This window comes from Olea europaea, chromosome 10, assembly GCF_002742605.1.
Source record: "Olea europaea var. sylvestris chromosome 10, O_europaea_v1, whole genome shotgun sequence".
Taxonomy (NCBI): domain Eukaryota; kingdom Viridiplantae; phylum Streptophyta; class Magnoliopsida; order Lamiales; family Oleaceae; genus Olea; species Olea europaea.
Window position 1 is genome coordinate 22,085,129 of NC_036246.1, and position 24,394 is coordinate 22,109,522.

The window sequence follows — 24,394 nt, forward strand, 5'->3', positions numbered from 1 at the left end:
TAGATGTTCTACATGCTCATCAAAGTCCTTTATATAGACTACAATGTTATCAAAGTAAACCACTATAAATTTGCCTATAAAATCACGCAAAACATGGTTCATTAATCGCATAGAAGTGCTTTGTGCATTAATGAGTCCAAACGACATTACTAATATTTCATACAAGTCATATTTAGTTTTAAAAGCAGTTTCCACTCATTACTTTCCCCTATCCGAATTTGATGATATCCACTTTTAAGGTCAATTTTACTAAATATGCATGCACCATACAGTTCAACTAACATATCATCTAACCGAGGAATAGGATGACGATATTTTATTTTTATGTTGTTGATGGCCCTGCAATTCACGCACATTCTCCAGGTTCCATTTTTCTTTGGCACAAGTAGTATAGGAACGGCACATGGACTTATGCTCTCTCTTACATACCCCTTGCTCGTCAATTATTCTACTTGCCTTTGAAGCTCCCCTATTTCATAGGGGTTACTTCGATAAGTTGGTCGGTTTGGAATGATATATCCAGGTAAGAAGTCAATTTTGTGCTTAATGCCTCAAATGGATGACAAACAACTAAGCACGTTCAGAATACGTCTTTGAATTCCTACAACAAAGAGATTGCCCTACTAGAGAGGGGTGGGTTAGATTTCTCAAGATTGAAAAGTGACTTTTTATAGACCAACATATTTCATTTGTTGTCTCTCAATTATCACTCTCTTTAACTCATTCCCTTTCGCAAAGAAATTTTCTTTTGACTTTTCTATCCTCTCGGATGACTCTTTTCCTTTTCTCTCATGTAGCTCCACTCTCTTTTCCTCTCTATTAGCAACCTCATTATTTTTTCTCTTGTTTGCCAACTTACTATTTTCTCTCTTCTTCTCTAATTCTTTCAATCTTCTCTCTTCCTCATTTTTCGATTTAATTTGATCTTCATACACTTGTGTCAGTGTTAAGGGCACAACGGTAATAGGCTTTTCATCTTTGACAAAGCTGTACTGATTTTTGTACCCATCATGAATGACTTTTCTATCATATTGTCGTGGTCTCTCCAATAAAATATGTCCTGCATGCATTAGTACTATATTACACATTACTTCGTCATGATAGCTACCAATTGAAAAATTAATCAACACCCTTCTACTCACCTTAATTTCACCATATTCATTCAACCATTGCAGCCTATAAGGTTTAGGATGTTTTAATAGAGTTAGTCCCAATTTTTTCACAAGTGTTGTGCTAGCTAAATTCGTACAACTACCACTATCAATAATCATGTTACATACCTTATTATTAACGTGGCAATGTGTGTGGAATATATTTTCTCATTGCTGTTCCAAGTCATCCGCCTTGATTTGAGCGTTAAGGGCTCGCCTCATGACCAATTGCTCTCCAACAGCATACTCCAATTTCTCCCCATCACTAGCCTCTTCCAATTCCTACATGTCTTCATAATTACCTTCACCTTCACTCACCACTTCTCCATTGTTTCGCATAATCATTGTCATCTAGTTTGGACATTGAGAAGCGATGTGTCCCAACCCAAAGTAATTAAAACATTTATTGTCCCTATTCCTTGATCGCCGTGGTTCTACTTTAGGAGTGGTCTTGCTAGCACATTCTTCCTTTTTCATTGGCATTTCAGTTTTGTCCTTCGAAATAGCCATATCTCCCTTGTTGTTGTCCCATTTCCAAAATGAATTAAAACCCAAAGAACTCGATGGTCACCTAACTATCCCGTTTCTCTTCAATTGCTTTTCTACCTTCATGGCCATATGTAGCATATCTTCTAACTCCACATAATGCTTTAACTCCACTATATTAGTAATGTACATATTCAAACCATTAAAAAATCGAGCCATTGTAGCTTCTCGATCCTCCTCTACATTTCCCTAATCATTAATAGCTCCATTCCTTATGGTAGTACTCCACACTCCTAGACCCGTAGTATAGACTTTGTAATTTTTGATGGTTCCCTATAATAGTGATTATGCACGTATCTCTTTCGCATAATGGCCTTCAACTCATCCCATGTGTTAATAGGTTGCTTTCGATTCCTCTACCTTGATGTCACCACTTAATGACTGCCATCTTCAGTTTCTTCTCCTCCAAATAGTTATAGCTATAAAAGATCAACTCTACCTTCTTTTCCCCCTCTAGGTAAGCCTCCGAATCACTCATTTCATTGAACAGTAGAATTGACATTTTAACATTGTCCATGCTCCCATCCACTTCGTCTCCTCCAAGATTCCTACATCTCCTTTCAAACTTAACTCCCATATTTCTCATTCGTCTGATTTTAGCATCCATTAGAGCATCCCCATCTATGTCACTATCGTCTCCAAAATCATCATGAACTTTCGGCATAGGCTCTCACTTACCCCGTATCCTTGCATTGGACATTTCTACACACTACCCCTTGTGAAGATCAATAACCGTTGTGTTGAGCCTATCTAGCCTATCTCTCATATCTGCAAATAGCCTCTCAAGTCGTTGTATCACTTCTTCCGACATGTTAACTTGGTTGTTGTTCCTGCTTGAATTTGGATTTTCCATTTCAGACATCCTAGCCTAAAATATTTTTTGCCTCACGCGTATTTCGCTCATGTATCACTCAATTTGGTTTTTACACTTTATTGTCTCATCACTCTGCCTTTTCTTCTCAATGCTTTCGTCCAAGTGTTTCAGATGTCAATTTCAAACTCAACCAGGAATTATTCTCATGGAATTCGAACTGTGATGTGAGTAAGAATTGTGACTTTAAAAGGACTCAAAGAATTTGGATAAAATTTCAATTGGGAACTATAGAAATTTAAGAAAGTGGTTTTTGAATTTTGGGCTAGATCAAACAAATAAAAATAACTCAGGATTGTAAATTGCTGGCAATTTTCCCAAAAAAATCAAAAAATAATATCTTTTTTTTGAATTTCGACTCTTTGACTTTTTTAATGGAAAATTCAACTACTCGATACCAGCAAAACAAACGAAAGTTGATATGGATGCTAAATTAGTTCAAAAATAACTTTTGAAATTTTGATAGAACTTTTATAGATCAAAGACTCAAAATGATGAAAGACACAAAGAAGATAGAAAACAAGGAAAACGAAAAAAAAAATAAGATTCAACAAGAAAATTAAAAGATATAACTTTGATTTTTGGAGCTTAAGCTCAGATACCAACTGATACAAACTCAAGTAGCGACGGTGGCTACGAAACCCACAACTAGATTGATTCACAATCCAAGATAACGTTTTGGATTTGACCTAAAAATAATGAATCAAGTAACCAACAAAATCAATTAATATGTTGACCTCTTGATTACAATAATCGCGAATGTCACCTGATATTTTGAACGCCACAAGAATTTTATTCTTGATAAGTTCGTGAAATTGGTCAAAGAAGAACAAGACTGAAGGCAAATTATGCCTTTCTATTAATCTCTCAAAATAATGAATGTTCTTCACAATGAAAGGAATAAATTATATTTATACTAACCCTAAAAACAGTGTTTAAAACGAAATATAACTTAAAAGATTACAAAAATGACAATTGAAATAAAATTCTAAGGTAACTAGGAAGTTTCCAAAAAATGAAAATCGCGTTCAGAATTTTGAACCATGCGGTCACATGGTTCTTTGTATTGCAATTGCATGAAAATCCATGAAAGTTCTAGCCAGATCTCGGTATGCCACCATGCGATCGCATGGTGCACTACACTACGTGACCGCATAGTGGTGCACTTCAACTCCAGCTTCGACTGCTTGTATTGCATTGATCCAAATCGTTTTAGCCTTCGACCCCAACATGGAACTTGCCTCTTTTCTCGTTAAGATCGATGTTTCATCAATTGTTGATTGCACAAGTAATCACATCGCTTGATTGACCCGTTTTACTCTCGAATGCATCGTTCGACCTCCTTTGATAATCAATGGATCTCTTTCTGGGCTTGTCTTTGTTGGGCTCGACTCTTGGATCAAATCAGTTGGGAAGTAAAGTTTTCTGTAGGGATAACTAGCCCTCGCAAGTTCGCCAAAGTCCAAATTTATAGGCAGAGATATCTTTGACTTTTTAAAAGTGTCCGTACCACAATCCATTCTCAGTGAAAACGTAAAGGAAAAGGGATATTAGAACAAATTGATAAAGGTATCCAGTAAAATGCTCAGAGTAAAAACGAAGCAACCAATTAAACAACTCACGGATGGTGGTTTGAATACCAAGGTTGTGAAAATTGGAATTGAAGGGATGGAGCAACCTTTCAGCTTTGCAAATTTCAAAAGTAAGTGGAAAATAGGCCAATAGGCTGCATTGAAACATCTAAACTAGTGAATTTAGAAGGTGAAACTTCTAGTTAAGTGAGAGGATTTACTGATTGTATTTACATTTGATCTTCGTCAATAAAATTGTTTTTACCATTAACAATAATCGAGTGCATATAGAATGATAATGCATCTCCAATAGGGAAGAGATATCATAGAGCACCGAGCTAAATGTGTCTTTGTTGATAACGAGCGTGCAACAATTCACTTTTTAAGTATGAAAGTGGCTCGTAGTGCACCAAGCAAAATGCCTAATCTAATATACAAACGAGTCAAATTGGGAAACGGGTTGTAGTGCACACGGGTAACACGTGGGATCTGTGTAATAAGAAATAATGCAATGAATTATTAAATCAGGTAGCCTACAAGAAGAGGCAAGAATTTCAACCAGAAATATGAAACACATGTCCATTTCAAATAAGCTTTTGTGTTTTCCCCAATATAAACAAAAATACTGCCCACAAATGACAAATATGATAATAGAAAAAGGCTAAAAAAGAGGATTAGTTAGCCAACAATTAGATATCAAATGGACAATACAGACAGATACAAGACTGCTGCAGCCTTGACTGATTAGAGACAAAAAACTGTATATAATAGATTGTTGTCTGGTTTTTGACGTCCGCTGTACCCTGGTACAAGGACAATATCAGAAGAAGATTTAATGTACCATAAAAAATAAATAAAATAAACCCATTTGTTTTGTAAAGTTGACACTTGACAGATAAGATCAAAACCCTAACTCATTTGCTCCTGGGCACAGCTCAATTGATGGATCAACCAACATTTGTCTTGCTTTCAGCGACAGGATGGAGGTTCGAATCTTGGTGGAAACTTGCGGCCAGATTTATTTGGTATGGAGCAATCACTTTGGAGGAGGATCTCTTGTGCGCAAAAGTGTACAAGTGGTGGGAGGACCTGTGATCCAGTTGAGGCATAACCCGCGATTTACTCCCTCCAAGGTTCTAGGGGCAAGGATCTTGGGGATCCAGGATTTAGTCTAGTATAAATTGGGATACCTGGATATAAAAAAAAAAAAAAAAAAAAAAAAAAAACCCTAACTCATTCTCATTCAAGTAACGACTCTGAAAATGGATAAGAGACGGAAAGATACTACACTCAGCGTATATTCATGGGAACATGCTAACTCTATTGTTCTCCGTGTTTTCGAGCGTTATGAAGTATTCTTTTTTATACCTTCAGGTGGAGTCCGCTCGAGCTCGCTCCCTCAAAAGTCTATACTACTTTTATTCATTATTGATAAAACATGCATGTGAATTGTACATGGTTGGTAGGTAACAATCCTATCAAATTCTTGCCCACAAAATAGATAGCATGATATAAGTAGTGATTGTTACACCTCATTTTGGATTATCGACGGCTATTGAATTACTAGTGGAGGCATTTAATATATAAAGAGATTCTTTATTCAAGGTCATGGAATAATATAGATATAGATCTATATTATTAGTGGTTGGGTTTGGAAATATTCAAAAATCAAAGACCCTAGTTTGACTTTATTTTTGAATGCGTAATTTAACATCGTGAAGTTATTATTCGGGGTTTTCCTATTTCGATTTTTGGAAGAGAACGTATTAGCATGTTTAGTTTTCTACTCAAAAACTTAGATGAAATGATATTTATATCATTAGATTTTGTACTCAAATTAGGATAGAATTTTTGGATAATATTGTTTTCTTATTTTCACGTGATTTTATTGGAAAATATTGTTTCATTATTTTCACGTAGTTTTATTGGAAAAATATTATTTCTTTTATTTGACATTATTTTTATATTATTTTCATCTTTATGATATTTTTAGAGTTTGGTATATCCCTATAAATATGTGGCTCTTCTAATTTAGATGAAATATTATTACTCAGTTTTTTGTATTCTTTCCATATTGTTTTGAATAAAACATCGATTCCTCTTCTAATCTCTCGTCAATTGCTTTATTTTAATCTTGTTTCTATTGTTGTGATCTTGTTTACATCACATATTTCATATTGTGTCATTAAATCTCAATTCTTGTAACACCTTCAAGATCAACAAGTGGTATCAGAGCAATTCTAGTAACTTGCTTGTTCCCAACATATATGAAAAAATCTTTCAAATTGTGATGTATATGAAATTCCACATACATAATTTTTGTGGCAAGTAATTCTAAACCCTCGAATTTCAAAAATCATACTTAAGAGTAACTTCATAAGTTGATGTGGTAAGGTACTTGGTTTCGATAGAGTTTAAATTAGTTTATTGTTATCAAGGAAGTTTGCAGCTAACTAAATTTGTAACTCTATCCGTTCGATGATTTTTCTTTTTAACTAAGTATATATGACAATTTAACATAACTAAACACTTAATTACTTATTATACTTTATTTACTTGTATAATTATGTTAGAATGATGCATACCATATACTAGATTGCTAGACACTTAGACATACAACTAAAGCACATATTATAATTATACTATATGTTATATAACTTAAAAGCATTATTATTAATTCAATAATGAATTTGTCATTTATTTTTAACTCAATTAGGGTTTCATTGCATGCCTCGCATTACTATTAATTAATTTCACTCTTAAATATTAAATTGCACAAACTTTTGACAATGCACTCAAAGCATTCATTAAGTGCCCTAATTTTATATTAAGGAGAAGATTTCCCTAATGATTAGGGATATGTTTGTGCTAATTAAACCATTAGTCAAAGTGGTTTCATGTCTGTAATCCCATTGTTTCATGATTGCTATTAATTTCCCCACTACACCAAATATGTAAGAAAATGAAATATTATAGAATATTTATAACAATGACAAGAGTTCGATTTATTTGAGAGATATGAACTCTTTCTATTTTTTCGATTTTATATGTAAGAAAATGAAATATTATAGAATATTTATAACAATGACAAGAGTTCGATTTATTTGATAGATATGAACTCTTTCTATTTTTTCGATTTTGATATAATTTCATTAGACATAGACATTTTCACATAATTAGACAAATAGTTTTTCTTATGTGAAAATTTGTATTTCTAAAAATGAATGTTTGCTGCTTATCAACTAATTTGTGCTCATTTTTTAAAATTCACTTTTTCTCAAACTTATTTTCATCCGCATATTTTTCAATGAAATAATTTTGTACGTAAATTCAAAACTTTTTTATCATACATTTCATCAACGGGTCAAAACTTACTAAAATATAATTTTTATCTAATCCAATGCGAAGTAAAAATATAGAAATTCATTTTCACTTTAAACATCTCAACTTGAAACAAAATTCCTTATAACAAAAATTATATATGGAACTGACGTTATTGTTGTTGACAATTATTATATAAATCAATAAATATTGTGATTATAATTATTGATAGAGAATCATTTATAATCGTTGACATGTATAAATGACGCAATTACCAACGGACGTTATTTTAATCATTGATCATTGACGTAAAGTTGCCAGTGTCACCAACAAAATTTGCTTCTTACCATAATGTTTTACGTTTTCACAAGTTAACTACAAATAAGTTTAAAATTAATATCATTTTTGTATTATATATTATCGACGGATAGCTTGCTTTTTTAAATTATTATTTTATTCTCTACTGAATTTTTTATATTTTATTAGCTTACTTATGGAATTTTTATCGATAAATTAAATTTATTAAATTACATATGTTTAAAATATTAGTAACTAAAAAACAGTTTAGTAAACTTAAATTACACATATATGTCACGTAGTACGACTAGCAATAGTTTTCACTATAAATAGCATTATTTTAAATTTTATGACTTTTATCTGATTACTGAGAAATTTTCTTAAACTGAACAAAAGAAATTATATAGGTTGTTAGTTATTTGTGACATTTATATTTTTTTTCAAATTATCACTGACGGACTCTATGGTATTCTTAAATTGGTATTATTATTATTATTATTATTTTTTATGGATTTTTCCTTCACTACTATTTTTTCTTTTTAATTTTATCAATAGGTAATCAAAATAATAATGAGTAGAAAAGTAATAACATGTTCATCTAGATACGGTCATTCTACAGTAGAACGCAAGGCTCCTAGCGACAAAATTTCAATATGTGTGTGTGTGTGTGTGTGTGTATATATATATATATATATATATATATATATATATAATGTAAACATTTTTATATAAGATTTTTAATACAGTATATATAAAGAACAAATAAAGGTCTTGAAATTAAAATACACAATATGAATTGAAGATACTAATTAAATAAAATCCTAACAATTAAAGCTTCTAAGTGAGGTGTCTTTCACATCACTATCTGGAGACATTTAATTAATTTTAAACGCTAACGAGTTTCGACGTAAAGTATTCCTCATATTTTTCAATATTTATTGTAAGAATAATATTATTTGCAGTCGTTCATTGCCGTAATCGCCTTACGTGGTATATATGTGGCGGTTAGTGATTTGATACATTAATGTAGTAGTTTTTATTATCTTATCCAATAAATCAGTAATTGCCACATGTATATCACATAGGAGGGACTACAAATAGAATTGCTCTTATTGTAAATAAATCACCAAACAACATTTAAACAAGGTGTGAACAGAAGACGAAGCTGAGCATGCAATTGGTCGACTCTCAATCGTTGATGACCTAACATAAAACTTTATCGTTGTAGAGCATTATTTGAGATGTGTGATATATAAGCCATTTTAGGTTGCATACTTAAAAGTATTTGGCGTTAGGGCCAACACCCTAATTAATGAAGATAATAAAGAAGAAATTCTACCTAAGCTATAACAGAAATGTGTACTTTTGATGGATAATTAATTATTATTAATTATGAGTGCTTTGATTTTTAATGAAAACTTTGTACTTTAACACTTGTGTTGCACCCTACGTACTTCATTTGATTCCTCCATTTTTGGACCATCCTAAGCCTATAACACATTCCAACTACATAGGATAGCCTTTTCTTTAAATTTAGTTCAAGATTAGGAAGGTGGATGCCTTCAAATTTTGTTAATGATATGTTTGATATGTAAAGGTTGAACTCCAATTTTGAGGGTCTTCACCGTCTCGTTTCTAGAGTTTTGTGAGGGAGGTAAATCGTGAGATGTGCCCCCAACAAGTTAGGGAACAAGAGCTACATATACACTGCGCCTACAAGAAGTCCAATTTCAGATATGTTTGATATGTAGTAGTATGGACAGAGGGAGAGGGTCAGACTTGGGCTAAATTCATTAAATTTTTAAGGTAAAATTCTATATATCAGTCCAATCGAATTCCCCCCCCCCCCACTTCATCCCTGTGTAGTAGTACTCGATAGAACTAGATAGTATAAAGGATTAAAAGAAAAAATTCTTTTACTTTTTTTACTACTTTAATCTTTTAGGTATGGTTTAATTATGTTTTATATGCAGTATTAAAGTTTGAATTGGACAAAACTCGACAATAAATACACAAGATCGCAACGTAATCGATTCATTTACATTTACATTTACAATCTAGTTTATTGACCAATTCATAATCAACGTAACATAATTAGCATTGTTCTTTCAAGCGCTCTGCAATTCTATTTCTTTTTCTCGAACTTCCTAGTGAAATAATATATTTATAAAGTGCATATAATATCCTTGTATAAAATCATTTTGTGTTAATTTTAGTTTAATAGTGAAGGATTTTTCGTTAGTAAGAGAAAAATGAGTGGATGGAATTTGGATAAGTTGTTTAGATTGATCAAATTCATGAATAACTTGCTTCTCACTCAAATTAACATAAAGCACGAGGAACAAAAGAAGGACCAACACATCATTGAACAAACATCTACCAATTAATTATTTGGATGTACCAAAAGAAGATAAAACATTTCCCTTTATTGGAATTATTTGTTGGGAATATTACAACGATAAACGTGCTATTAAATTTACAAAACGTCCCTTATAAATTCACGAATTCAAATCAAACTTTTGACTTACCGAATCTGGATTTGAGAAGATAAATAATAATTACCGAATCTGATTTCAAACACATGAATATGGATTCATCCATTTCCATTCTTGAATTTCAACCTTACATGAAATCAAAGAGTATTAGTTAATTTCTGATATCAAATATGAAATCGGAAATTAGGAAAATTAGATGCAAGTGATGTGATTGATTGAGGCAAGTGTATGACACTCTTTCTCCTTAAAATGAATTTGCCCCGTATCGATGCTAACGATTTTCTAACAATCATCTTCCAAGATACAATGACGACATCTAGCCATAAGAGCACTCCAAATGGCTTAGACCAGCAAACTTGAACGGAGTTCCCTCTCTACCATAATCATGACTTTAATGCAAATGTTTTATGCAAAACCAAAGTATAACATGAAATGAAATGATATGGAATTATGAATTGATAAAATCCAAACACACTAGGTCTATATATAATAATTGGAAAGATATGTCAAAAGATACAACCATACCAAGAGACACATCTCTTGAAATTTATTTCTATACATTAAGAGACAATTAATCATACTCATTCCAAGAGTTATGATCCTTCACATGAAAAGACACATTTTTTCATCCATATATTTCTATAATATTCTATACAATTTTTCAACAATTTCAAGTATTAAGCAACTTACACTTGGTTTAATTTCTCATTCACCAAATAACGAATTTCACATAAATAATCATATAAAATTGGTCACAACCAGTTTTCGATACAAAATTCTAACATTGTTTACTTATTTTGTATATTACACAAGCGGTTAATAAATTCCTATATTAAAGTTGTTAGGTTTTATTGTAATTAGCTATTCTTTAGATTAAATTAAAGTTATAAAAGAGTTATAAAAGCCAGAGAGTTATTTTGGATGTTGTCAAAGTTAATTAGAATTTTTTTGGATTCGAGTATGGAAAAAGGAGAAAAAATGAGTTGTAATAATGCTAGCTAGCCGCAAGCTGATGTTTGAGTGTCCAAAATAAAAACTCTGCCGCTACCCTACCACTCGCCTAGCTCTCGAGCGTCAATGATATTCAAGGAAAATCTATTTCGTTATTTAAATAAATTTTTGAGTCTTAAACAACCCTCAAACATCTTCTGTTATATATACGCAAGTTATATTCCGTCCATACTTGTGGTTAACCATTATATTCTTCATAGATATCGCCTTTTGAAGATCCCACATCAATTCTATACTTTTAGATCAATCAACCACACTTTAGAAAATATCAATCCAAATTCTCAAAATACCAAACCACCCACTTTCGTATAATCTATCAGTGTCCTCAACATCAATGAAGGAAACTGAAGTTTCAGTAAGACAAGAATGAGGAGTTCTTGGTGATCCATAGGAGATAGATAATTTCAAAAGATCGGGAGCCGATGCAGGAGCACACAGTCTATAAGTGCCTTGGCGATTACAGAAAATGGGTCTGAGAGTACTGAGAGTTAGTCAAGTATGGACTGTACTGTAAGTCAATTTGTCTAATGTGGATTTTACTGGCTAGGGTCTGGAGTTTTTTTATTCTTTGCGAAAGGTTTTCTTCCATGATCAATTATTGGTGATATTTACTTTATGCGAATTATAAACTGTGACACTTCAACATATAATATACTTGCAAGTGAATTCATTTAGATTAATTATTATTTGTGACTTATTAATAATAATTGATGAATTTAAATTACGCATTTTTTTTACATATTTACCCCTTATAGGTGTTAGTTGGATCAAACTTCGTTATTTTAATTGATATTAGAGCTTAAATTCAATCCTAGACCCATTTTATCTGGATGAATAAGTCACTATACATTCCTCCTAATTAATGGAAGCAATTATGTTTATTGGAAATACAGAATGAGAGCTTTCTTAAAATCTATGGAGGAGAGAATTTTGATTTCTGTAGAAAATGGATGGATCGATCAGCTACAACTGTTGCGATGAGTTATCCCATTGAGGTTGTCAATTGATCTAAATTTTATTTAGATGAGTTAACTCAAATAGTAAAGGGCTTCATGCCCTATATATGGTCATGTCCCCTGAAGAGTTTAGAAGATGGTCTATGTGTGAGACTGCAAAATAGGTTTGAAATATCTTGGAGACTACACATGAAGAAACTAAGATTGTTAAGAACTCCAAACTGCAGATATTTACCACTAGGTTTGAAAACATTATAATGAAGAATGATAAATCATTTATTGGTTTCTATACGAATTTGAATAACATAGTTAACTCTAGCTTCAACGTAGTGAGAAAATTCTTGAAACTAAGATTATTCAAAAAGTTCTTAGATCCTTACTTGTGAGGTTTAGACCTAAGATCATTGTAATTGAAGAGAGCAAAGACTTAGATGCAGTTAGGGATGTTAATGAGTTGAGTCGAGCTGGCTCACTAGTCGAAACTCGAGACTTTGGCTCGACTCGAGTAAAATTAAGAAGGGCTTTTTTTGGCTCGAGCTGAGCCGAGCAAAAGCTCGACCAAAAATTTGAGACTCAACCCAAGCTTTCGGTTCGGGCCTTATCGAGCCAAGCTGTTGAGGTGGCTCGATTTTTTTGTTCTTTTCTTTTTTTATTTTTTTTTTATTAGCATCATCTTATCTTGGTTTTAGCTTCCCAGACAATTGCTTTTAAATAGGTAGCGACAGCTACCTTTAAAGGCAGCAGGCGGCACACTGCCTATTTAAAGGCAGCTACTATCTCTTTTTTTTTATGAGTTGGCCCTTGGATCGTCGGGTCGGCTCAAGCTTTTTTTGAGATGAGCCACGGGTGTCCCTAGCCTATGAGCCTAATTGCCATCCTTAAATGCAGGTAAGATAGAGGAACTTGTTGGACCTCTCCAAACTCATGAACTCACCATATCTCTACCTGAGAAAAACAAGCCTATGGCCTTGAACACTGTTAGGGAAGAAGAATATGACTACTAATACTGAGACCCTTAATGACGAGGAGTAGTTTGTTTTGTTAAGGAATTTTGAAAAACGAAAGATATAGAGGTGCCCCTAGTGAGTTTAGAAAAGAAGATCAATATTAGGATGTTTAGAAATCTTAGTTTGCTAAATGTCATAAGTGTCAAGATTTTGGACCCTTTAGGAATGAATACCCTAACAATAAGAAAATCATAGGCAAATGTATGAACGCTTCTGTCACTAATGACCAATCTAACTTGGATAATCAAAGTGAGAAGTCCAATTTTTATGGTGATAACTATATGGTTTTTGCTTCTAGGGTTAGGAGGGAATTTGATAAGAAGAGTGAGAAGCTTAAGATGGAGAACAAATTCAACGCTTTGAGAAAGATTCTGAAGATAGGAAAGATATTCGTGAGGCTTATGTACAATTATTACATGAGAATCTTAAAGTGAAAATGATTAATAGAACCATCTTTAAGAAGGTTAATGAACTTGAGCTAAAGAGCAAAAGACTTATATCTAATCTTCAGGAGTCTACCAAATGCCTTAATAAGTCAAATACCATGAATGAGTCCTTAAAGACGAAGGTTAAGACCTTTATGATCTTGAGAAATCCACTAAAAGCCTTAGTGAGTTAATGTTGTGAATGAATCTATGGAGACTAAGGTTCAGTTGAGCGATCTGGAGAAATCTAATACTCAACACCATTTCTTCTTGAGTAGATCTTACAAACTTGAGAATATTCTAGTGTTGAACAAGCTTGTTGGAATATGAGAGGTCTAGGATATAATCAGATTGATCATAACACTACTAGTACTTCCAAGATTACTTTTGTCCCTGCCACCAACCAGCCTAGACATGTTGCGAATCCTAAACCCAAGAACAAGTGTATCTCAAGACAGAGGTATACTAGGCAATACATGACCAACCAGCTTTAAAATCAATATCAGCAACCACGTAGATTTGGACCTAAGTTTATCCCTACACGTCACAATTGTGGTGAGTTAGGGGACACAAAGCCTAAGTGTCACAAACTTTTTAATGGAACTAGAAGTCAAAATATCTCTAGCTTGGTTGACTTTCTTACTAATTAGGTTAGTCACTTGACCAAGTTCATGACACAATTGACTAGGATTAATTCTACTTCTAGGAAGTCTGCGGTAAGAAAAGTGATGTGAGAGTTTACAAATCTGATCACAGTGCTTTTGAAGGTAAAAGTGTTTGTGTCCCTTAATGAGTAGGTATTTTGGTGCATACATGTGCTAGTTCATTGTGTTCATTCATTCTTACGTGCATTTCATTCTTTGTTTATTCTTTTTTGTTTACTTGTTTAATATGATTTACTAGCTATTCTATGAAAAGCAACAAGAAGATGTAAAATGTAGAAAAATTGATACAAGATTATAGTCCGAACCTTCTAATGCAATCTAGTTACAAGCACAAGTCATTTAAGGACGATCTTTTCCACAAGAAGTTGATGCCAGAATGGTCGTAGCTTATCTATTCATCTTTTTTTTTTTTTTCAAATGGATAATAAAAAAATAATAATAAAACAAAGGAAATTTTTGAAACTACTGATGATATGTAGCGTAGTTTCCATTGCTTTTTTAGGTTTTATGTGGAGTACTTAGTATATATTTTTTCATGTACCATCTATACTGCATACACTAAGATATTGTGAGTAAATCTTGACTGCATGTGTGAGACTTATGATGGCAGTCATATGCATGATGAGGTGACCTTGAACACGATTTTATCTTTAACTAGTTGACCTAAACTTTAGTATATTCCCTAAAAAGATAAATTGATTTATCTTTTACTCTTGTTCAAAGCTTGTTTGACTTGAGCAATTAAGTTTGAGGGGTTTATCAAACCTTAATGCCCTATGATCATCTGACTAGAAGTTATCGACCTAAAGTTCATTATAAAGGTCATCTTAATCGCTTAATGAAGAAGAGTCTGCACATAAGATGTTAAAACAAAAAAAATTACATATGGTTAAATTTAGGGGGAAAGAAATATTTATACATGAAAAATGAGCTCCATTGTTTAAAAGGTCCTAGTTGTTATGGGTTTGACTTTCACTGTTAAAGGAATAAACTCATTCATCAGTGATTTTTCAGCATGTCATTTTTTACGAATTTGAGGTTTGAAGTCTTGTTCACAAGGAATTAGTACCACTCTACACAAATGGGTCACTTATATAATTTACTCTATTTAGACTTGAACTGAGAGTGTGGAAGAGTTTGTTGTTCATTGATTATACTTGTACAAGTCAATTGCATTTTTGAGTTATCATGTTGTGTGTTAAATATCAATTGCACTCCCTTTGCCATATGTGATAAAAAGGGAAGGAGAGAGAGAGAGAGAGAGAGAGAGAGAGAGAGAGAGAGAGAGAGAGAGAGAGATTACATTGGTATTTCATATCATTTTGTTGCTTCACATATGTGCTTAGCTATTTTGAATTTTGATGTTTTGTGATATCAATATTGTTGGTGTTTTGATTAACATTGATATTGTAATCTTAATCTAACTAGCATGATTATGATATTATGTCTTAATTGCTATAATTCCTTAACCATTTCACGCATTTTTACACTTGGCATTTTAGTTGTTGAATTCAGTAAACATGTTTAACAAAGAAAGCAATTTACAATCGCATCAATATGACTATGGGTAGTTAGTTTAGTTTTACTTTGGTTTGTAATACTTAGTTTTGTCGCAAAATGTAAAAAGGGTCGTTCAATAGGTTTTATTGTAATTGGCTATTCTTTTGACAAAACTAAGGTTATAAAAGAGTTATAAAAGTCAAGGAGTTATTTGGGAGGTTGTACAAGTTAATTAGGAGTCTTTTGGTTCAAATATGGAACAAAGAGAAAAATGAGCTGGAATAATGCTAGCCGACCATTAAGCTAATGCTTAAGCATCCAAAACATAACCTGTATCGCTAGCCCACATCTCGCTTGATGCTAGCTTGGACCTTATGTAAGGGGAAAATCTGTTTCACGATTAAAATAGCTTTTTGAGTCCTAAACACCTTCTACTATATATATATATATATATATATATATATATGATCTCAAAGTATAGAATTCATTAAGATTTCCAAAATGTGTTCTCTGGGAAGAATATAATAATCAACCACAAGTATGGATGGAATATAACTTTTGTGTGTGTGTGTGTGTGTGTACATGAATTCTATTCTTTGAGATCAATCAACCATATTTTAGAAAACATGAATCCAAATTCTTAAAACACCAAACCACCCAATTCCGTTTAATCCATCTGATTTCCGAAGATCGAGAAGGAAATTGGAATTCTGGTAGGACAAGAATGAGGATATTTTGATGATCCACATAAGATAGACAATTTCAGAAAATCAGGAGCTGGTGTAGGAGTATGTTGTCCAGAAGAGCCTTGGTGATTACATGAAGTAGGTCAGAGAGTACTAGTAGTTAGTCAAGTCTGGACCATACCGTATGTCAATTCATCGATTTTACTGGCTTAGGCTGGGAGTTTTTTGATCCCTTGCAATGATTTTTTCTCTATGATCAATTATTGGTGTCATTTAATTATAAACCGTGACAATTTAACATAGGATAGATTGGATATGAATTCATCTAGATTAATTATTATTTGTGATTTGTTGCTAATAATAATTGGTAAATTTAAATTCCGCATTTTTCACCTATTAATTCCCCTTCTATGTGTTAATTGTGTCGAACTTCATTATTTCACAAGTAAATAGTATTCTACTTTAACTGCATGATTATATAGACAAGTTTACGAGTCATTTGCAGACTATTCGACTTTCATATATCATAGAAACGAGTTATACACATACGAGTAACTGCACGCTGTAGTCAATTTTCTAGTAGTGATTTCTTGACAAAATATTTATTATAATGTAAAATCGTTTCTTATGCTAGTTGGTAAAGGACTAATCTGGCCACCCAACAAAGATCTAAGGATAGATTCTGGTGTCTTAATCTTTTGGAGACCAGCCATCAATCTTTGATTTATTCCTCTTTATCTTCATAATTCCTCATTTGACTATTGTTAGCACCACCCAAAAGGTGAAACTAATAACAGTATAAGTTTTCTTTCAAAATTAATTTCGAATTCAAAAGAGAATTAATTCATAAATAAAAGCATCCATTTTAATTTTTCAACTCTTGCTGCAGATATTTATGGTGAAAATGTAGCCACATCTTGAACTTGAAGCAAAATAGACCCCCCCAATTCAAGAAAAAGTAAAAGCCTAAACTCTCTCTCTCTCTCTCTCTCTCTCTCTCTCTCTCTCTCTCACACACACACACACACACACACAAACACACACACACAAAAGTAATGTGGATTGAGATGTAAAGAAGATCTTCCTTTGCTTTGTTTTCACTTCTCATCATCTTGGCTGTAAAAAAGCTATCTCATATTCTCTACTTTTCTTCAACTCGGGCCCCCTCAACGACAACATTAGACTGAAGAGCAAACAAACATCTCGTGTGCATCTCTTCTTTAGTCATATCAGAATAACGATATACATGCCCTTATCAAAAGAAGAGAGAAGAAATGGATTCGAAGATTAACTATATTACAAAAATGAAATACAATTTCTCTTGATTTAGTAAACCCCCAAACCAATCACATGATAATAAAATACAAATACTTCTAAGACATTTTTTTTTTTTTTTTTTTTACAATAACAAACCATTTGCAATAGCTCGATTTGTATCAAGATGGGTAGTTTCATACACTGGTAATTCTTCACTATACTTCTCCATGCCAATGGCAGAAAGATTATAGAGCTCGAAAAGGTCGGAACTTGCACAACTTGCATCATCGTCATCGTCCGCATCTTCCTCTAAATCTTGCTCTCGATTGCCAAGAACTTGATTTTTGATGAGGGTTTTTCTAAGGTCGAGTTCAGTCTCCACTTTCTTCTGATAATTCCTCAATAAATCCCTTGCAGCCTCCTCGACTCGGCGATTCTTCTCCATAACATGCAGCATGAGCTCATCATTAATGGAACTTTTGATTCTACTTTTCGTAGGCTCCAAATTTTGTTTATCTTCATGCAAAGATTTGTGCCCACATGGCTGACAATCTTCATCAACAATTACACTTACAGGATAAAATCTAACCGATCTTTTTGTACCACTATTCGGTTTTTCCCTTGAAGATGGAGTCTTACTTAAACATGATCTCGAAAACGAAGAGGCTGATGAACATGTTGATGCATTTGCTGACTTTACGGTCGAAGAATGATCATCATAAGCTCCGTTTAATGAAATCTTGGATTTCTTAGCATTTCCTGCAGTGAAAAGTGAATTCAAAAAACTAGCAAGTCTTCCTCCGGGGGAAATTGGCTGCTTAAATTTTTTCAAATCCCCATAAAATTTCGAAGCTTTAGATTTCGTTTTCATAAATCCTCCTTCATTCTTATGTTTTTGGTGACAAGTATTGTCATCGAACACTTTATCATACTTGCTGATTTTTTCTTTTTCAGAAGCCGTAACGCTTGTTCGAATCGGTTTAGGCTTTTGCAAGCCATAACAAGAAGTATTTGATGAAACTACATGAACAGATTCAGCTTCTGAGGATGAAAATCTGCCACCGGAACTCGAATCCGAAGAACTCGAACTCGAATTCAAGTACAAAGAATTCCCAGTATTCCCACTATCGTATCTTGATTTACTATCAAAATCAGCAGTGGATTTTCTCCTAACAACCTCTTTTTCACTCACCTTTTTCTCCATCCACTTCTCTATCATGCAAGCTCTTTGAAAATTTGCCATTTCTTCTTCACTCTGAAAGCCCACAAGATCATTCTGTTTCTTTTTCATGGTTTTTTTGTTTACTACTAATTTCTCTTCACCCTCGTCGATCGAACGATAAATTGCATCAAGAAGTGTGGAAGAAAAAGAAGGGTTTGGGTTAGAATGTGAATGTGAATTGAGTTCTCTCTCCTTTCTGTAACCTGCATAACCCTCCATGAGTACAGATTTTTATAGTATAGAAATGGAGTATTGAGGAACACAAGAAGGGATTGTAAATGATAATGAAGTCTATTTATTGTCTGCTTTGGAAGAGTAAAAAACGTCTGGAAAAGAGATTAATGGAGGCAAACACGATCATGTGAAGAACATTTAATAAGAACACTAAACAGATTACACAGTTGAATTTAACAGCTAAAACAGAGCTTTGGTGTTGGAGTGTGATTCCATTTCTGTTTGCCATGAGTAATATAGCAACACTTGAGACAACACTCATTGATGTAGACTTGTGGGGAGATCTAGAAAAATTACAGTATTATTATTGTTATTTTTATTTATAATTTGTCAAGTTGGAATCAATTTTTTTATGATTACATGGAGATTATTCTTATATAGAGCATCACTATAGATAAATCTAACTCTATATCATAATTATCATTTTCTTCATTATTAGGAAACTCTGAATCAATAAATAAACGTAGTTTTACATTGAGTGAACTACTTTAAATCGTATGTTCTTTCATTAATTTTAATTTTCTCGTATTAATGTTTCTCTTGATATTATGAAAAGAAGTTTTATTCATTACAATTTTAACTTTTTTTCATCATTATTGGTATTATGTAGCTTAGTTATACATCAACTAGCATAGAGATTCCTTGTAAATTACTTGGCTTCTACAGCCAACAATATATATTCCCTAAGCGTGTGTGCTTACACGCGCAATTTAGGATAAAAAATTAATCTTATTAATTAATATAATCAAATTAATTACTCTAAAGTCCAATTTTCAACAATATTATAGATGATAATCCTGAAAACAGAAGGTATGCTTCAACAAAAAATTTATTTCTTTTAAATGATTTGTGTCATTAATGTGATCGATTAATAAAATAAAGGAAAAAGGTCAATATGGATATACGTTTAATAATAATTTTATATGTGCATGCGTGTGTAGGTGTGTGGACACATAGTGTGATTCTTATATGCACAATGATAGCACTCGTGGCTCTTAGCCTTTACTTGGAGTGGGGAGTTTTGGAGCATTTGGATGGAGGATTGGAATGATAGAGATGATTTAATTAAGATTTATGAGATAAAGAAAAGATTAAAGTAGAGAAAGATTAGGGGTTTAAAACGAGAGTCGTTATTGAACAAATTTTCTAATTTTTATGGTTGATGATTGAACTTTATTTTGTTTTAAATTTGTTACTAAGCTTTACACTTCTAAGAATCTTTCTTGTTTTCCTTTAAAACCCGATGATGTATTCTACTTCTTTAATTTGTGTTTCCTCTTCTATATGGTTGCTAAACTTTTTGTTGGGACGAACGGTATAACCTAATTTTGAATCTTTAATTTCAAGTTTCAAGCTTTGGATTTTTAAGTTATTAAAGTATTGATTATGCTTCTTCAATTATCGCTTGAGAATATTTGGCCAATATTTCAATAATTTGTGGATTGTAACAAGTCGAGAAACAAGTTTACTAATCTAGAGCACGTAATAAAAATTTGTCAATTTGATAAAAGGCAGAGATAAGTGATTACTATTGTTGCGGTCTTTGATTTACTAAATGATTTAATGCATTTAGTTAAGACTTATCCAGATTTACATAGAAATATAGCCCTTCTTTAGTTTAGATCAAAATCAAATTAAAATTTCAGTTAAAAATCAACAATTAAATGGGATCCATAATTTTTCAACCATATATTTTATCAAATTTTATAAAAAAAAAAAAGAAAAAAAAAAGAAAGAATAATTAATCAAAATTTTGATTTTAATGTGCATCGAGTAGGGGCATAGTAACTTACCTAGATATGACTATTTAAATTTGAGAGACGCATATTAGTTAAAAGAGAACAACTTAGGTGAAATTGTGAGACCTAACACTTTTATTCAATAAATTAAAGTCAAAAGTCAAGATTGTCCATCACACTACGTAGATTTCTTAATTTCATATAAGTTTAGTCATTAATTTAATTAGATAAAATTCTCTTTTCTCATATTGGTAGTTCTAGTAAAGTTAGGATAGCTAATTTTAGTACTTTCAAAGTCCTCAGGCGAACGACATTTTACTTGTCATTATATTACTTGTGACAATTCGTACACTTGAGAAATCCACGAAAAGAATAACGATTGAAAGCAACATACTTAAAAGTTGTACAATTGTAAATTACTTAATGACGATTATCATAGTATGAAAGTATTCTACTAGGTAATAATTTTAAACAAATTGAACGTTTAAATAAGAGCGACTCGAGAAAACAAAAATTGTAGTAACTTATAGTACTTGAACAAATGGAAACAAAATCTCAAGAAATAAAGTGCAATGGACCGTACAATATGAACATTTCACACACAAATGAGATAACATCAATATTGAGAAGACTAGCTTAAGATTCTTTTCAGATCATGGGTGCATTATATAGGGTACACAAAATTATTTCATGCAGATAGTGGAATAATTACCTAGTTGAGAATACACACATTACACTAACTCATATACATTAGATTAGATGTGAATTTGATATGCCAAATCCATGGAAGAAAAAAGCTCTTTTTGTAAAATTTTCCATCAAGATATCAACGAGTTACTGAATATATCAAAATTAAATTTTGGATAGGTATTGATGTGCTTCGAGGAAGACAGTTACAGTCAGACAAAAAAATTTATTACTAGACGTGATAAGAGGTTAGACCACATGTCCTCCTATTAAAGTTGTAAGATATTATTAAAGAAGAAACATCGTCCATTATAACAATCTTCTCCTCGCCACCCCATCCCCCACCACTTACATGCATGGTGGAATTAGACTCGAGACTCCACCATGGTATTAGATTTGACATGTTGATGTAAGAATAGGCTAAAGTGCACTATGGCAATATGCATGCTCTTTAATGGAACTAATTTTTCTCCAAGCACGTTGTACTCTGTAAATCATTCTACTTTTGTTTGGAAATGAATACAAGAGGACAGATGTGGTTTCAACACATTAACAGGTAACAAGTTAACGCACTAATCGAATCGAATTGATTTAGGATTATTTGGACGGTTGAAAAAGATTTTCATCTCTTTATATCTCTAAAAAGGATTCCCTTCCTTCTTTTGCAAAGTGTTTTTGGTAAATCGCAGCTAGAAGTGAGAATGAAATCGAATAATAGAACCAAATTTTACCTGGTCCATCCCAAGTCCTTGGCACTCTTTTCATTTTTTGTTGTTTAATGGGAAAAATAACTGAAAATGAAACAATAAACCGATCCCCGTCACTTTCAAGGTTCATATTTTTTAAGGTTTGCAATTTTTAGGCGTGTTAGGCTTATAGGTAGTCTACGCCAACCCATTTTGTACCTCTAATCAGATCAATTGCTCTTGCACTTCACAACAAGATCGATTTGATCCCTCTTGTACTTCACAATTTCTAGATGTGCCGGGTGGATAGGTGCCCCTTCAATCCGATTTACACCTCTAACCCGTTAACGATCAATTTTCTTTTCACTTTTAATTCATACCAGCGCATACATAGCATCTATAAAGTTAAAGTTTATGTGACTTGCCGTTCAAATAGCACATAATAAATCAATGTAATTAACTTATCAAATTATGGTTCATATTAATTATATACACACTCAAATTTATATATTACTACATGAGTTATATTATTATTTAATCATATATGTGTATCTGTATAATTTTCAATCATCGAGCTTCTTTTCCACTCTCTAACCCTTTTTTACTAACAATTTTCGAGTACCATATCTTTAAATTATTATATCCATTTTGACAAATTCAACAAAGAGGGTCGATTTAACCCTAAGAGAAATGTGCAAATTTTATTACTAATTACCATAAAATTACAACATTATATGAATAGAGGTGGAAATGAAATGAATTAAGGCAGCAAGAAACTGAGAACAGTTTACGGATGTTGGCTTCATAAGTGGGCCAAAAAAACAACTCCTGCTTAAGATTCGATGACAGCCTGCACGAACGCCGTTAATTTATGGTCTAATATTCACAGGTGGTGCGTGCAGGTGGCGCGTGGCCTTGGCCATAAACAGCCACCGCGTGACAACTTGCCATTTATCACCCTGCAGCTAAATCATCGATCTTGTTTCAACAAAGCTGTGGCCCTGTACAACCTGCACAAACCCCTATTTACTTTAATTTAATTTATATCTCATATTCATTTTCAACTACACATTCGCACAGTTAAAATTTCTTTCAACTTTTTAATGTCACGTTCTCCAAAATATACCATTCAAAACATAGTTTTTTAAATTAAAGGCCACCAAACAAGGGCTAAATAGATGTCTAAAACATCGTTCGAAGAGTCGATATGTTAATTTCTCATTTGACTATATAACTCTTAAATTTTTCAGGTACTTTGATCGTTGCAACTTAAAAGTAAATGATATCCTAGTACGATTAGAGTAAGAAGTGACCTACAAAGGCCCGTCAATTCACATTGGCTTGGGAGTCCAGAGAATTAGACTCGATGGTATGTTTAACAATAGTGTTGATGAACAACAGCCTACATAAAGTAGGATCATTACTTGATAACATCAAATTATGGAATTTTATCGAGTTGCTTAAAAAGAGACTGCCACGTGGGCTGTCATAGTGTTGTTCATTTATCAATTTTCTGTCGCTCACATAAATATTAGAAGTGAACACTTTTGTCATGGCTAATACCAATCCACATAGGGTGTGATTGCTTTATTTTTTGTTAAAGACAATGATAAAAGAGCAAAAAGGAAGGTGTGTTGGCGATCCCGATGAAGAATTCGAACATCCCACCCTTTAACTTTTCCTCTTTGCGAAAGGAAGATCGAAACGTCACCATTATGTTTTGATGTTCACACGTACAAGACAATCTAAAGTAGAACGCTCCAATTTTCAAAACGAGTCTCCAGATCCAAGACCACCTTATTGCCTTTTACTTTCTTTGCAATGCTTCAAGCTGTAAAGACGATATTTGAGAGTTAATCCTTTTTTTCCAAATATGCAAATCCACATCTTGCAATTGTAAGAAATTTGTGCAGAACAAAATGTGGGTAAGTTAAAAATCAAGATCTAGCCTAGTTAATGATTTCTAGGGGTGGACAAAATGTCCAGACCAAACCAAACCAAGCGGTTCAGTTCAATTCTATCAAAAAAATTAATGGTTTTGATTCTTCGAACAGAGAATCATTTGGT

At 32.7% G+C, this 24,394-nt stretch overlaps 1 protein-coding gene across 1 annotated transcript; it reads right to left on the minus strand.

Annotated features, from left to right (window-relative positions):
* Positions 1–17,779: 17,779 nt before the first annotated feature.
* Positions 17,780–19,543, minus strand: LOC111401503 (protein BIG GRAIN 1-like A). The gene has a single exon (XM_023029265.1). The coding sequence runs from the start codon at positions 19,198–19,200 to the stop codon at positions 17,902–17,904; it is 1,299 nt and encodes a 432-aa protein (XP_022885033.1). The 5' UTR covers positions 19,201–19,543; the 3' UTR covers positions 17,780–17,901.
* Positions 19,544–24,394: the final 4,851 nt, after the last annotated feature.